This window comes from Narcine bancroftii, chromosome 3 (genome assembly GCF_036971445.1).
Source record: "Narcine bancroftii isolate sNarBan1 chromosome 3, sNarBan1.hap1, whole genome shotgun sequence".
NCBI classification, from domain to species: domain Eukaryota; kingdom Metazoa; phylum Chordata; class Chondrichthyes; order Torpediniformes; family Narcinidae; genus Narcine; species Narcine bancroftii.
The window spans coordinates 187,959,123-187,976,673 of NC_091471.1; the positions used below are offsets into that span (position 1 = coordinate 187,959,123).

At 40.0% G+C, this 17,551-nt stretch overlaps 1 protein-coding gene across 1 annotated transcript in view; it reads left to right on the plus strand.

Moving 5' to 3' along the window:
- tll1 (tolloid-like 1) overlaps positions 1-17,551 on the plus strand; it is a 379,792-nt gene that overhangs the window by 5,586 nt on the left and 356,655 nt on the right. The window contains exon 2 of the mRNA XM_069926140.1: positions 7,522-7,951. Coding sequence (XP_069782241.1) covers positions 7,807-7,951 — 145 coding nt within the window. The 5' untranslated portion in view covers positions 7,522-7,806. The remainder of the gene's footprint in view (positions 1-7,521; positions 7,952-17,551) is intronic.

Below are 17,551 nucleotides of genomic sequence, written 5' to 3' on the forward strand. Positions count from 1 at the left end.
AAGACACATTAAACCAGTCAAACAATGTTGTCATTCAATAAAAATAAACAAGAAATTCCACTGAGTCAATTCTTTTCATTTCCTTCTCCTTTCGTTAATTTAGGTAGTGAATGTCCCCGGAAGGTTTTCTCTATTGTGTTTCATGTAGGGCTCCCATATTTGTTCAAATATTTCTTAAACTATATGTTATTTTTTCTAATGGAATACATTTATTCATTTCTATATACCATTGTTGTATTTTCAAATTATCTTCCATTTTCCAGGTTGACATCGCGTTTAGCTTTTTGATATAATTTTAAATTCCATGGATAAATGACTTGAAAGCCAGTTACCTAAATCTGTTAAGAAAGGTCATCTTAGGCAACAAAGTAAATGTATGGAAGCAGAATGTTACAAAAGGACATTGATAGTTTCAGCAAATAGGCTTAAGGAGAATGTGGGTCGGTATGAGATAATCTGCTTTACACTTAACAAAGATAGATTGGAAAGCAGAAAAAAATACCTGAAATAAAAATATTAAATGCTGCAATATTCAGCAGTTGGGGCAGTATGTGTACAAAGAGAAATAGAGTTGATAATTCTGGTCAATGGCCCTTCATTGGAAATGAATCGATTTCTAAATGCTGAAAATGTGAGAACTTAGATAAATTTGGGTAAATAAGATCAATTTACATGAAGTTATGGAAAATAGAAATGAATAAGAAGACTACTTTTTGACTACATGCCTTTTTCATGAAGCGGTTGGAATATAAGAAGAGAGAAGTGGTCTTATGACAATTTGGCTTTATCTGGAGTGCTATGCATCTCTAGAAGATTTATTGGCCTTTGTGCAAATTGAACACAAATTCTTCAGAATAATATCTGGTTAAAATTATTACATAATGGCAGTAAACAACAATTTTGCAGATGTTGGGGTCTAAAACAGTCCTCACAAGTTCTGGAGAAACTCAAACCAGATCACACAACATCCAATGGAAATAAAAGGCAATCATGCAGATGCCCCAATAAAGCATGGGTGTGGGGAGGGGGAGGGAAGGAAATCTTGATTTTTTTTCTTTCTTCCCAGCCTTTTATTTCAGATGCCTGCCTGATTTCTACTCCTACCTTGAAGAAGGGTTCAGGCCTTAAAAAAAAATCAGTAGTATATCTTTACTGCAAAACATGCTGAGTTCCTCCAGGATTTTAGAACATAGAACATTACAACACAGTACAGGTCCGTTAGCCCATGATATTATGCTGAACGTTAGCAAACTATTCAACAAACAAAACCTTACCTATTGTACAACCATAATGATTTATTTTTTGTATACACATATCTAAGAGGCTTTGAAATGCCTCTATTGTACCAGCCTCTACTACCACCCCTGCCAATGCATTCCAAGTGCTCACCACTTTCTATGCAAAAAAAAACTTACCCCTGACATCTCCCCTAAATTTTCATCTGCTCACCTGACAGATGTCCTCTAGTGTTTTCTACAGTCACCCCAGGAAAAAGTGTTGGCTGTCCACCCTATCTATGCCTCTCATAATCCTGCAGACATCTATTAAGTCACCTCATTCTTCTTTACTCCAAAGAGAAAAGTCCTAGCTCTGCTAACCTTGCCTCATAAGTCATGTTCTCCAAGCCAGGCATCATTCTGGTAAATCTCCTCTGAATGCTCTCCAGAATTTTTGTGGAAATTTAATTTATACTTTTGTGGTTAGGTTCTTTCTGTATTGCAGGTACAGGTTACAGCAAGTAAGAATTTTGGTGCATCTGTACATATCTGTACTTGTAATTCAATGACAAACTCTTATCATTTAAAGTCTTTTGAGACTTTTTTTTGTCTATAATCACAGCATCTGCAGACTTTTGTGTTTCACTAATGAAACGATCTCCTGGTCTGCAGCTAATCTTCCTTATATAGACAAGGCCGCATTGGGAGCTCCAGATGCAGCAAATTACTCTTCCAGATTCACAGCTGAAGTGTTGTCTCACTTGGAAAGACTGTTCGGGGGCCGTGAATGGTGGTGAGGGAGAGGTTCAGGTGCAAGTTTAGCACTTCTTGTGGTCGCAAGCCTGGGTACCAGTGGTGCAATTCGTGGGAAGGTATGAATGGTTAAGGAAGTCACTGAGGGAGTGATCCCTATGGAAAGCAGAGGGGGGAAGGGAAGATGTGTCTGGTGGTGGGATTCCATGGTAGGTAAACCCCCAACCCTAATGCATGATGGGAACTACCCTATGCTTGAATGGGGAACACACCAAGATTTCTGAGCTGGTCAAAGAATCCAGAATAAAGGGACCTAATATTGAAATTAGAAGCAAGTTGCTAACAACTGAAGTCAGAAGGCATTGGTTTAAGCAAAGAGCAGTGGCAATGTTGAGCTCTCCTCCTTACAGTTATAGAAGGTTGATATTTTCAGAACTAAGACTGTTAGATTTTGTGTTAAAAGATGAAAAAAAAATCTATATTAATATACCAGTCACAGAGTTTAGATTTAGCATTAATTCATTTTCTGAAACATATGAGAGACTGGGCCTATACTCAATCAACTCTATCAACCTGCTCCATTGAACCTCTTTAAAATCTGCACCTCTTCTAGGAAGCCAACTCAACAAAGGCAAACAATGAAGAAGAAATTTGTTGTTTCCTTCAGTGACATAATTTGGCCACCCGGTGCTGGCTGTCAGGAGTTGGTACATTCTTGCCATGTCTGCATGGATTTCTTCCGGGTGCTCCACTTTCCTCAGAAGGGTTTGTATGAACAGTCCATCAGTCATTCAACAGCCTCACTACCCATGGAAATAAGCTGTTCCTCAGCCTGGTGGTTCTGCCTCTGATGCTCCTATATCCCGTACCCATTAGGAGTACCTGAAAGATGCTGCGTGTGAGATGGTAGGGATCCTCAATGATTTAAAAATGATAATTTATAGATCACATCAATGGAAGGGCAGGTGACCCCAATGATATGCCCTTGTCACTCTTAGGGTCCTGTGGATTGATCTCTGATCCAATGGAACCCAGCAACTGTACCACACCCGTGATGCAGCTGGCCTGGAAACTTTTGATAAAGCTCCTGTAGAAAGTTAACAGGAGGTTGGCCAGTAGCCTTACTCACTTCAGTCTACTCATGAAGAGGCCGCTGTTGTTACTACTTGACAAGCGAGGAGATGTTGTATGACCAGGATAGGTCACTTCTTAAGTGGACTCCGAGGAACTTGGTGCTCTCCACTCTCGAGTTATTAATGTGTTGTGGTCATCTCTGGTCCTCCTGAAGTCCACAATCATCTCCTTTTTCTTGTCCATGTTCAGACTTGCACCAAATCACAAGATTTTCCATCTCTTTTCTGAAGTGTGGCTCATTGTTGCTGATAAGGGCAATTACTATCATGTAATTTGCAAACTTGATGACTCTTTTGGAGTTGGATCTGGCACAGGAGCGGGCAGAGGTCACAGAATTGAGGTCACCAGTGCTCAGCTTAATGGTGCTCAGCATTCTGTCGTCAACCTGGACAGACTGTTAGCAAGTGTACAATCCAGTTACAGAGAGATATTGTGTTCCAGTGAAGACAGCTTCTCCAACGGCCTCTAGGGAATGGTTGTACAATGTTAAATGCCAAGTTTTTTGTAAAATTTTTTTTATTTTTCACACTATGAACCATACTAACCAAAATACACACAAACATTTCCCTCTTGAGTATACACAGTGTCATTTTATCCCCTTTCCCCCCTCCCTTCCCTCCCTCCTTCACCCCCCCTCCCCACCCACTCAACGTTCAACCTATATGATACATTAAACCCATTAAACTGTGTTATCACACAATGAAAATAAACAAGAAATTTGTGTCTTCTACTTTTACATACTGGGTCAGTTCATTTCGTCTTCTCCTTCTGTCATTTTAGGCGGTGGAGGTCCGTGGTAGGACTTCTCTGTTGTATTTCATGTACGGTTCCAAAATTTGTTCGAATACTGTGATGTTATTTCTTAAATTATATGTTATTTTTTCCAATGGAATACATTTATTCATATACCATTGCTATATTCTCAGGCTATCTTCTAATTTCCAGGTTGACATACATTTTTTTGCTACAGCTAAGGCTGTCATAATAAATCTTTTTTGTGCTCCATCCAAATCGAGTCCAAGTTCTTTACTTCTTATATTACTCAGAAGAAAGATCTCTGGATTTTTTGGTATGTTGCTTTTTGTGATTTTTATTTAATACCTGATTTAGATCTTCCCAAAACTTTTCCACTTTCTCACATGCCCAAATTGCATGTACTGTTCCCGTTTCCTTCTTACAACAAAAACATCTGTCTGATACTGTTGGGTCCCATTTATTTAACTTTTGGGGCGTGGTGTATAGCCTGTGTAACCAATTATATTGTATCATGCGTTACCTCATGTTTATTGTATTTCTCATAGTTCCGGAGCATAGCTTTTCCCATGTTTCATTCTTTATCTTTATGTTTAGATCTTGTTCCCATTTTTGTTTGGGTTTACAGCTTGTTTCCTCGTTCTCTTTTTCTTGCAGTTTGATGTACATGTTTGTTATAAATCTTTTAATTATCATTGTGTCTGTAATCACATATTCAAAATTGCTTCCTTCTGGTAACGTCAGTCTGCTTCCCAATTTGTCCTTCAAGTAGGGTTTTCAGTTGGTGGTATGCAAACATTGTACCGTGAGTTATACCATATTTGTCCTTCATTTGTTCAAAAGATAATAATTTATTTCCCGAAAAACAATTTTCTATTCTTTTGATCTCTTTTCTCTCCCATTCTCTAAAGGAAAGGTTATCTATTGTGAAAGGGATTAGTTGATTTTGCGTCAATATTAATTTTGGTAGTTGATAATTTGTTTTATTCCTTTCTACGTGAATCTTCTTCCAAATGTTGAGCAGATGGTGCAGTACTGGTGAATTCCTATGTTGCACCAGCTTTTAATCCCACTTATAAAGTATATGTTCAGGTACCTTCTCCCCTATTTTATCTAGCTCTAATCTGGTCCAATCTGGTTTTTCCCTTGTTTGATAAAAATCTGATAGGTATTTCACAAAGTTTAAGAAAGAATCACCATTTAAATGGCAAACACAACCAATTCGATACCTAGGTATACAACTAGATAATAATCTAGGCCATCTATACAAACTAAATTATCAGCCATTAATGAAGAAATTACAAGACGAATTAGAACATTGGAAAGACTTACCACTAACACTGATAGGAAGGGTAAATTGCATTAAAATGAATATCTTCCCAAGGATACAATACCTATTTCAACCGTTACCTATTCACCTAACAGAGAAATTCTTCAAGGAGCTAAAGAAAATAATAAGGAATTTCTTCTGGAAAAGGGGGAAACCGAGGATAGCGCTAGATAAATTAACAGAATAGTACAAACAAGGGGGCTTACAGCTACCAAACTTTAAGAATTATTATAGAGCAGCGCAATTAAGCTACCTATCAGATTTTTATTAAATGCCAAGTTGAAGCCTGGTGTTTAAGGCGTCATTCTCCAAGTCAGTCTAGAAGGAGAGGAGGGACAATTCAATAGTATCATCAGTGGAATGATTTAGTCTCTCGGTGAACTGAGACTTCAGGAGGTGGGATTTGATGTGCTCCATCACCAGACACTCGAAAGATTTCATAATGATGGAGGTCAGAGCCGAGCGGCAGTAGTCAATGAGACCTATTGCTGTCACCCTCTTTGGTACTAGGATGACGATGCCTGCAGCTGTCCTTATGGGTTTCGTATTTAAGATGTCCGTAAAGACCTGCATCAATTGATCTGTGCAGTACTTCAGTACTGAACAGATATATTTTCTGATCCCAATGTTTTGTGTGGGTTCACCTTGGATAGGGTTCTCCTCACCTCGACCGTTCATCAGGGGAACACGAAACTTTCTTCAGCGTCAGCCTCTTTATCTCACAGAACTGTGCATCAAAGATGGTCAGTCTGTCTGGAAACCCAGCCTTGATAATTTCTAGATTGTTTGGTGGACTTGAGGCACAGTTTGTGTTTATATGCTTCCTAAATGTGATGGGAACTGGGATATTGTGAAATTTGCTCTATACACATAAATTCTTCACATTAAATACCATCCAAAATTTTAACAGTCAAAATTTCAGGCATTTTATTTATCAAACAAGTTTCAACTATTATTGTCAGTACGAAGAATGGGTTGGCTTGAAATATATCCACAAGTTTAAAAAGTCGTGCTACTTTTAAGTAATAGTCATACATTTTGGGTGATTCTTGTGGGACTATTTCCCTGGTCATTCATTGATTAAAGTAGTTCAGCAATACCTACCAGAGAGCTGCCAGGTTCTGTGCTGAGTCACCAGTTACTCGTTCTTTGGAATCAATCCACCTGAATTCGGAAGATGAAAGCTGAATGGCATCCTGCTCCTGATTGACATCAAGTTTGGCTTCTCTGATGATATTCATGTCAAACACATCCGAGAACGGCTGCAATGCTGCCAGTCATTTAATTGCTGCTGACAGCCTGCCCAGGCTCATGTATAAATCTACATCTAAAGGTGAGCAGGCCCTACTTGTGGAACTCGGGTCTAAGAGAGTGGGAGAGAGAGGGAGATAGGTAGTGGGGAGGAGGGGAGTGAGTGGGGGGGGGAGTGAGTGGGGGGGGGAGAGTGAATGGGGGGAGAGTGAGTGGAGGGGAAGAGTGAGTGTGGGGGAGAGTGAGTGGGGGGGAGAGTGAGTGGGGGGGAGAGTGAGTGGGGGGGGAGAGTGAGTGGGGGGGAGAGTGAGTGAGGGGGAGACTGAGTGGGGGGGAGAGTGAGTGAGAGGGGAGAGTGAGTGGGGGGAGAGTGAGGGGGGAGAGTGAGTGGGAGGGGAGAGTGAGTGGGGGGGAGAGTGAGTGGGAGGGGAGAGTGAGTGGGAGGGGAGAGTGTGGGGGGAGAGTGAGGGGGAGAGGGTGAGGGGGGAGAAGAGAGGATGATAAAGAGGAAGCTGAACGAGTAAAATGTGATAATGTATGACAGGTGGAGGCCACTAAAAGCATCTGGAGATTTAGTGAATACCATAGGTATAAGCACTTGCGCTTATTTTGTGTGATTAAAATGTAGTTTTATTTTTCAATGTTTCCTTGGGAATGAAGGGTGAGCGGTGTTTTCTTTTCTCTCTCCTGAACTACTACAATCAGCTGCTCTGGCAGCTGTGGATTTCCCTCCCTCTCTCTCTCTGGGATTTAGTTTCATCTGTTGAAAACCAGCCTCTTCACAACTGGAGACAGAGAGGCGTCTTTAACCACTCCGTGACCTTACATTTTATTTGTTTCTCGCGACGTGGTGGCTAAGTTCACTTTATCAAGCCAAGCAATCAAGATGGTCCGGATGACCCTGATTGTATGAATAAGTAAGCAGGATGCTCGTAGCTACTGACGACGAGTATATGGCTCTAGGAGTTGGTTAAGGCAGCCGAGAAGTGCTATTACTGGCACTCTGCCACTGCTGGATGTCATATTGCTCAGAAGCTGTCTAGATCTTTGTTTAAATTGTACTTTTTTTGTGTTTTTTTGCAGAGTGCACGTTCAGAACATTGGATGCTATCTTACTGCAACGGCTCTGGTCCATCCTGAAGGTTAAAAAAAATCAACCGGGTTAGCAAAGCAGAGAGCAGGGTGGAAGTCAAGTTGCCACGGACCTTAATTTGACGGGGCAGCGGGCAACGACGTCTTCGCTTTGCGCTTGTAAATTCCAGCTCTCTCACAACTTGCTTGAGCATCGAGTTTTATGCATAGAGACTTGATGGAGTAAATTATCCGCAAACCACATAACCAGTATTTAATAGACATTTTGTTTTCAATATGAATCTAATTGCACTGCTACTCACCGGATTGTCTCTGTCTGGGAAATTCCACTGGATTAGTGGATTAGATTACGATTACACATATGGTTTCTCCGATGAGGAGAAGGCGGAGATCATTGATTACAAAGACCCATGCAAAGCTGGTAAGTGAGCTCTGATGATCAACTGACTTGCGGGTGCATTCAGAGAGTTGCACTTGGCACGCGATTGTTTGCTAAACATTTTAGGCTTTTGCCATTGTGCAAACTGGATTTATTGGCTGTTATTTGACACTGCACCATATGTGGGAGCTACTGAATGCCACCAATTGCTGCAATGTTCTGCATTTTGCATTGTCAGCTGGTAACTAGGAACTGCCCAAATCACTTTCTGCCAGAGCGGTGATGCAACTTTTTCAAAGTTCAACATTATCATTGAAAAGTAACTGTGATGCTTCATTGCTCTAGACACACAGGAGATTGCAGATGGTGGGATCAGAAGCCAAATCCAATCTGCTGGGGGCACTCAACCAGTCAAGGAACATCGGAGGGAGAAAAAGAACGAAGAAGAGTTCCATCTAGAATCGTGCACCATTCTTTTTCTTCCACAGATGTTGTATGACTCGCTGAACTCCCCGAACAGATTGGGTTTGGCTAAGGTTCATTGCGAGGTGCAGAATTTAGTACTCAAAAGCTCTGTGGGATGATGTGACTGATGTGTTTAATCTAACTGTAACTAGTGAGAGTGCAAACATGTTTTGATTTGGCCAATAACTGCAATTTCTGAATCTAGGGGTAACAGACGAGCTAGGAATAAAGACCAGGTTGAGTTTTCACATTGTGCCTTGTGTCCAGTTATGCTCCACAGCTGCAGTATGTGGTGACAGTAGTGGAAGAATTATGTTGTCTTATTCATTTTATTTTGTGCCATTCCTCTTAGGAAGTACATGTCTGTTTTTGGGTGTTCCTACAAATGTCTGCTCATCTCCAGGTGCCTTCTAGTGCTAACCCTTCAGGAGTTGGTTTTGGGAATTGGCATCTCTGGCCAGTTGATCCTGGCAGGAGGTGTGATTTCATCTCGATGCTTTTGACCAGTGGTGAATTCTCACCTCTGGAAGGTGGCATGGACACTGGTCAACTATTTCCTGGTGTTTCTTTTCAGAAGTAGGCCCTATGCCAAGGTGTTTCAGATTGGAGGTACCGACCCATTCTGTTTTCTCTAGTGAGAAGTGGTCTCCAGGAATACCTGAAGCGTAGTGTGTGTCCATGACTGAAGGTGTCTTTTTCTTGCTAGTCCAAAAGGGAGTTCAATTCTTTCTCTCTGAGAGAGGAGTGATCCCATCTCCAAACATTTCTCCTTGGAAGTGCAAACCTAGACAATCTCATCATTCCATTTTCAGTGCTCCATCTTTCACCCAGTTTATTATTCAATTCTGAACGCTTTACTCAGTTTGTTTTTCTTCTTTCTTCCTCTCAGTTAATATTCTGAAATGCATTTGGTTTCTTTCAAGCAATCAGTAATGATCATCTTATTCTAATAGTTTTGGGCAAATTAACATTTGTTCCATTGAGCCAGAGAATGGCCATCTCTTTGGCATTGCCATCGCCACCCAGGTGGTCACCATAGGTTCTAACTTCAATTGGGCCAGCCACATCAATATTGCGATGACCAGAGCAGATCATAGACTAAATTCTGAGGCAAATGACTCATCTCACGACATCCTCAAACCATCCCACTATCTAATAGATGCAATTGGATGCATGATGGAAAGCTCTCCAATTGCCTGGCTGAATTCTCATGCTTGACACCGTCAAGGACAAAGCAGCCAGTTTGACGGTACCTCATCCATCAATCTAAACATTCATTTTCTCCACCCCTGTCACATAGAGGTGGCAATGAGTGCCACAGTAACCACTGCAACACCTCCCAAACCTGTGACCTCTATCACCAATAAGGAAGAAGGGAACAGGAATATAAGTACACCACTATCCAATGTGTGATGTCCAAGTTGCACAGCATCCTCATTTGAAAATATACCAGTGCTATAAAAGTTATCATTGTGTTTCGGCCTAAATCTTGGAACTCCCTCCCACAGCAGTGTAGGTGTACTTCCACCAGGAAGATTGCTGCATCTCATCATCACCTTTCTCAAGAACAATTAGGGCAATTAACAGCAATGCCCAAATTTTCCAAATAAGAGAATAAATAAATAGATCCACTGTGTGTCTGTTACAGACAAATTAAGAATGGTCAGGAGCCCTTCAATGGTAAGCAAGTGATTTGTGAAAGATGAATAAGGAGTTATATTTTTGACCTCAGTGCAGATTAAGCCCGAATGCTTCTGCACAATTTTATACCTGGGGAATTAACGTTTACCAATGCAGTTGCAACTAAAGGTAAAGGTAAGGAGTGGCTCTATGCATTTTTTTTTTGTTTTCCCCCCAATAAAAGTAACAGGAAATTTTAAGTAATACATTTGAATATATTAGCTGGTTTGTTTGCATAAGGTACTAGAGGTATGTGAAAATTAGCAGCTAACCTACTTCCAACAACAGTTCCGTGCATTGGAAAGAGTATTTGTCGTTAGATGTACACATTTTCCTTGGGTAGCTTCAAATTCTCTTCCCCTTGGTATAATGGAACATTAAATAGGGGCTGCATGCATTGGGAACACTATATCCTGCTAATGTTGAGAAGGGAACATAATTCACCTATCTATGAATGAAATCCGGTGACTGCCCAAACTGTAAGAGACTGATTTTATGCACAGATTTTGTTTGCAATGACTGCTCCTTGCATTTTCTGGAGAGAACAAATACAGAGAAATTTAGCACTATTATTGTTTAAAAACAAATATTTTGGTACAGGTCTGCTTGCCAAAGAAGGATAAGATTGTACTGGCGAGATTACAGAGGAGATTCATTAGGATGTTAAAAACAAAGAAACTGCTGAAGCTGGAATCTGATATAAAATCAGAAAATGCAGGAAATACTCATCAGGTCAGACAGAATCTATGGAAAGAAAATCTCAGATGTGAAACATTAACAGTTTTCTGTCCATTAAGGCTTCCAAAAATTAGTTTTTTAATTTCACCAGCATGTTGTCTGCAATGGAATGTTTCACCGTGAGGGAGACCTGGATATATAGAGATTGTTTTCTTTGGAGTGGACCAGGGAGAGAGGCATTTGATTGAGGTGTACAAATTTCTGAGGGAATGGGTAAGGTTAATAGTGAGAAACAGTTATCCTCTGCAGAGGTGTGTAAGGGCAGAGGGCATAGGTGCAAGGTAAGGATTAAAAAATTTTGAGGTGATTGGACAGAGGTTTCCATACGGAGGGTATGGTTGAAACCTGGAAGTCATTATCCAAGGGGAAGGTGGAGGCATTTATTCTAACAACATGAAGTTTTTAGATCAGTGGTTTTCAACCTTTTTCTTTCCACTCACTTACCACTTTAAGTAACCCTAATGCTATTGGTGCTCTGTGATTAGTAAGGGATTGCTTAAGGTGGTACGTGAGTGGGAAGGGAAGGTTGAGAATCACTGCTCTAGACCCAATTGTTACTGAAATATTTTGCTTGAGAAAAATTGTCATTGGCTCATTTCCTTTGGAGTTATGAAACTGTGCACATAATGAGTCAATTAGGTACAATTAAAACAGTGGTTTTCAAACTTTTTCTTCCCACCCACATATCACCTTAAGCAATCCCTTACTTATCACACAACACCTATGGCATAGGGAATGCTTAAAGTGGTATGTGAGTAGAAAGACAAAGGTTGAGAACCATTGATTTAGATTGATTTGAAATAATATTGCATAGAGAATCTGTTTACTAGAAAATAGGATGAGTATCAAAAAGTAAACTGATGGATATATGGGAACACTGGACTGAAAGGCCTGTTTCTGTTCTGTGAGACTATATGACTCTAGAGTAGCTGAAGTTCTTACAGGACACAATTGGTAGAAACTGGTGCAGGGAACAGTTATTGCATTTCTTCATTAACAACTGTAGATTTGGAGTACTGGTGTTATCACCCTGCACACATTTATTGTTATTTCAATATTCCATAAATACATCATATCAATGCTTTCTTGTATTATTTTTATAAATGTATTGTATTTTTTTAATGTGGATGCCAAGGTCATGCAATTTTGGATTATACCATCATTGTGTAACAGTCCAGAAATGCTCTGGTCTAAATTTATTTCTGGCCTGAATTGTTCAGGATGCATCTTCTCACAGATAATGTTCAGCTGAAGTATGTAGATCAGCCCACATGCGATGTCAAGTCAGTCTATGTTGCAGTGCTATAATTTTGGAGTTAATAATAACAATGAGTTTATTGTGATACATATAATATTTAATAAAAACCTGAAAAATATGACCCAACTTTTCCCTTTCTAATACATAGTCGTAAAATTTACATTTATATACTGTAAGTATATGGATCCTGCACTAACTTTATGGGTAGACTGCCCTGACCTGCCCTGCCCTGACTAAATGGTGGGTCAATATAGCAAATTCATCCCCACAATTGCAGTCCACGAGAGGGAACGGTTGGCACATTTTCAGAAGTTTTGGACCATTATCCATTGGTAGTTGGGCCAACATAGTTTTTTTGTGAAGTGGAATGTAAATGAAGCAGCAATATGATTCAGGTGTGATGGATCATCAAGAGAATACAACCAGCAGTAAAACAACAATGTCTGCACTTGCTCCATTCTTGATATGTAGCAGACATAGTCTAGTTATGTTACATTTCATTCTATTTGGCTACTCCATTGAAAATTCTCTTCAAGGAATGCTGATCTGGAAGAAGTTCTCCTGTATTTAACTACAATGAGCTGTAAAGCTAAATGGTTGCCCCTGAATGCAAAAAAGCAGGTAAACTTACTAGCTTCAGTGACTGAGTTCTGACTTTTTCTTATGGTGCTCCTGGGGAAATCTCTGTCAAACATCAGACAAGTCTACACCCATATTCAGAGATGATCTTAATATAATCTTTGGTGTCAATTTTGCCACTGGTAATCTTTTCTCACCTCACTGTGAAAGAAATGGCTTCTGTTGAACATGATTCCATAGTGAAAAAGTTCATGGAGCTCGAACCCACGTCCACCTAAGAGATAAGTCATCAGTGCCCGAGTTTCGCAGCCTTCCAGCACAAAATTGGTAAAATCATAGCAGGGTTAAATTTTTATGGCAGGTCATTTTAAGTTTTAAATTTGATTAATTTTCTGCATCAAGCTGCTGAAATGAATTTAGAAATGAGCAAAGTGTCTGGAAATCTACAGACATGCAAAATACACTCGCTGCCAAAATAGAATAGTGACATAAGCAAATCATTCAGATGGATTTACCCATATTTTAGATCCAGAAGCCAGTCTAAGTGCGGTGACAGCTGTTGATGTCTCTATATTGTGATAGATTTAATGTGTTTTAATGTGCTGCTTATGTTTTTAAAATGGTGATGAATTTTGTTGAGTTGGAAGAATATGCAAAATGCACTTTTTTGCTCATCCTAGAATTCTGCTCCGAGATCTCAGGCTATTGTATTTGTATTTGAAATTGTATGTTTCAATTTCAAAATAAAATGTACACACCTTTCATCAAATAACTGATGATCGAGTAGACTGAAATGATCAGTAATTAGCTGGATATATCCTGCTTAATGAGTACAGGACATAGTTAGGCGATTTTGGATATTATTAGGTAGATGCCAGTATTGTGAATGTATCCTATGTAATGTGCAGTGATTCAATTAGCTTTCTGTGATGACAGTGATCTTAAGAAGAGACATAAGATATATCAGTCACCTAATATTTCTAGATCAAATTTCATTAGGTTTGTAGATGTCCAATAAGGGTATTCTCTGTAGCACAACAGAAATGACAGAATATTCCTCTAGCAGAGGCCCTCTAAGGCAACTGTGAAATGGGCATCACTGTCTTGTTGGCCAGAAGGGCCTGATACCGTGCTGGACCTACAAATTAGAAGAAAAGATGCACATCAAAGCCTCGACTTTCTAAGACCGAGGAGATTCAGCATGTCATCGAATACACTTTTGAACTTCGACAGATGCATTGTGGACAGCATACTGACTGGTTGTAGCACAGCCCGGTTTGGTCATTTGAATGCCTAGGTATGCAGAAAGCTACAGAAGGAAGCAAACCTAACCAAATCCATTACATGCTCTGATTCCATTCCATTGCAGACATCCACGTGAGGCCCTGCTCATTCTGTTCACAACTTCAGGAAGAAGGCGCAGAACCATCTCCAGGTTCAAAAACTCTTTTTTTTAATGGCTATCAGGCTCTTGAACCTCCCCTTACTACACTAATCATAAATTATTCTGGCACCACAAAAAGACCTGCTATTACATCTACTGAACTTTTTTTCTCGCACTAACTGTATCTTTCAATACTTTATCATTTCCTTGTTATCTCTTTCTGAACTGGGGTAATTTTTTTTTCAGTTTATACAAGTCTTTATTACTAAATCTAAAGCTAAATTCACACTACAACATGCAAGCCCTTCCCAATTATACTTATCAATGCCTGGACTGGTCCCAAATGCCAAAGCGAGGCGACGACTGCACACTTGTAGTAGGTTGTCTGGGTGCCGGAAGCAGCTTCTCCACCTCCCCGGACTGGGACGTCGGTTTGGAATCTTGAAGTTCTTCTTCTTGCTGAGAGATGTTGCCACCTCTTGGAGAGTCTCAACTGGGGTAATTTAATGTCAACTGTTTTTAACAAAAAATTCCTATTTGGCTGTGACAAGTAGAAATCTCGGAGCACATGCACCTTGTACTTATGTGTACGACAATAAACTATTATCATTGTTATCTCTGCAAGGAGTATGTAGTGGTCACTTAAACCAATACCTTCACTTCAGATGAATCTGCAAAGTCAAGTTGGTTCACTCACATCTTGACTCACAGCTGTGTCTTTCAGCAGTGGAATCATTGTTAATGTCAATGAGGTTCCCAACCTGGGATACATTCTGCACCCTTTCTACCCTGATTGCCATTCTCCAGCCAATGAAGAGTGGAAGGTGGTTAAAGAGCATATGGTTTCTTTCCTGATGTCATGAGACTTTCAGTTGTGAAAATAAACAGGAGCCGGATGTGCCTGACTAAGGTCCACTATGTCTCAACAAAGAGTGAGATCAATCAGCTAGCTGAGTGATGTCAGAACAACTACCTTGCATTCAACATGAGCAAAACTAAGGAAATGATTGTAGACGTTAGGAAGGGGAAATCAAGAGAACACAAACCAGCCCTCATCGAGGAGTCGCCAGTGGAAAGGGTAAGGAACTACAAATTCCTGGATGCTAATATCTCTGAAGATCCATCCTGGGACCCTCATGTGAAGAAGGCTCCCCAGCAGCTACACTTTGGAAGGAATTTGAGGAGATTTGGTATGTCACCAAAGACCCTTGAAAATATTCCCAAGAGAGCATTCTGACTGGCTGCATCACTGTCTGATATGGAGATGCCAATCCACAGGACAGAAAGAGACTACAGAGTTGTGAGCTCGGCCAGTGCCTTCATGGGCTTTATTCTTCACTCCGTTAAGGTCATCTACAAGAGGCAGTGTCTCAAGAAAGCTGCCTCTAGCATCAAGGACCCTCACCACCCAGGCCATGCCCACTTCTCACTGCTACCATTGGGAAGGAGGTACAGGAGCATGAAGATGACCACCCAGCAGTACAAAAACAACTTCTTCCCCTCCACCATCCAGCAATCATTAAACACTGACATTAGCTCACTTTTTAAAAAATCTTCTTTTGCACTAAAATTGTAATTTATAGCAATTTTTGCATCTGTAATACTGCTGAAAAATAAGAACCCCCACCCCCACTGTGACACATTTTCAATAAGTTCTGATTCTAGAGGGCCTGACGCTAGTGACCAAAGACAAACCCAAAATGAAGGAGTCTCGATCCATGAATGTAAGGTTTTCTTCTGTGAGGAGAAACTAGTTTATGACACAGCTTTCACAATATAATCGCAATTCCAAAATGTACGAGAGAAGACTGCAATTGGCTGAATTTGGAGCTGCTTTGTCATATCTGAATTCCATGGCTAGGCTATCTATCTGGTTTCATTCTCATTCTGCTTAGATATTTCAGAGAGCAACGTCTACAATCATTTCCTTAGAGCAAATGAATCAACTACATTTATGTGGATCCATAGTCATGAAGAGGTGGCTAGACTGACATTCAACCGGACAGACTAAATGTAGTCAAGTTTCTTTTGAGCACTATATTAGAGAACCAGATAAGTTTTTATGATAAAACTAATAATTTCTCAGATAGTTTCCTCTATCTTTCCAAGTTATTTAACAAGCAGGATTTAAACTCCTCAGCTGCCATTGGTGGGATTTGAACTTCTGACTCTTTATTTCTAGTTTTGGTCACTGGGGTTCAAATTAAAAGTGCAGCCTGTAGTGGGCCATGTGCAACAGTGGGTTGAACTCTAGTGATTTACCATTGGAATGTTGTCTTGAAATCAGCAGATTGGGATGAATGAGAATTTTTTTTCTGTCAAACAATCGCAAGGTTGTAGCATGCTTCAATTTAATATTAATATAAAAACTGAAAATGCCAGAAATAGTCAACAGACCTGGAGAGACCTGGAAAGGTTAGAAGCCTTTTGCCCCAGCACTTTCTATTTTCTATTGAAGCACTGTAGTTTGGAGTTGCCCAGGAATGATTCCAGTTACAATTTTACCTTGTTGGAAATCACCAGATCTTATCTTCTGCCTTTTCCAGAATTTGTTCAGTTCTGGTTGCCTCATTACAGGAAGGATGTTGGTGCTTTGGAGAAGAGGAGATTTACCAAAGTGTTCACTGGAATGGAGAACATGTCTTATGAGGCAAGGTTTTACAGAGCTAGGGATTTTCTCTTTGGAGTGGCAAAGAATAAGAGATGACTTAATAGATATACAAGATTATGAGGGGCTTAGAAAGGGTGGACACACAGCACTATTTTCCTAGGGCAACAATCGCAAATACCAGAGGACATTTGTTTAAGCAGAATGGATAAACATTTAGAGGAGATGTCAGAAGTAAGTTTTTTTTTACTCCGAGTGGTGGGTACCTGGAACGCGTTGCCGGGAGTGGTGATGGAACCTGGTACAATAGCAACATTAAAAAAAACTCTTAGATAGATACATGGATGTAAGTATTTTCTGTTTATTTTTATATCAGTGTTCCAGTATTTGCTGTATTTTGCTTTTTTTAATGTGAGATTCCAGTTACATATGCATGCCTGATTTCACTTCCTGAAGATTAGTTGACCCCACTCCTGGCAAATGAATCAGCTGCTGAAATCTTCATCCCTGCCTTTACTATCTCCAGATTTACATATTTCAGAGCTTTATTGACACTCTCCCATCTTGCATCCTCGATTATCTTAAAATCATTTAAAACTCTGTTGCTAAAGTTGTTGTTTTGTTCCCATTTAAACAATCACTACGATGTTCATTAAACCTATGGCTTGAAGCTTAAAATATAATTTTAAAAATAATTCCTCCTTAACCTCATTTAGGTTCTTTGTCAAATCTGTACATTCCCAGCTTTAATTAATCCACCATTACAAACTGTGCTTCAGCCGCACCGGTGCAGAGCTTGGTTGTTCCCAGTCTGTATACACTTTTGTTTACACCTTGAAGAAATGGCATAAACCTTTTGCTCTTAACCAAGCTTTGGCTTGCATGCCCTTTTATCTGTTCAGAGATTCCCACCTCACTGACAAAAGGCAA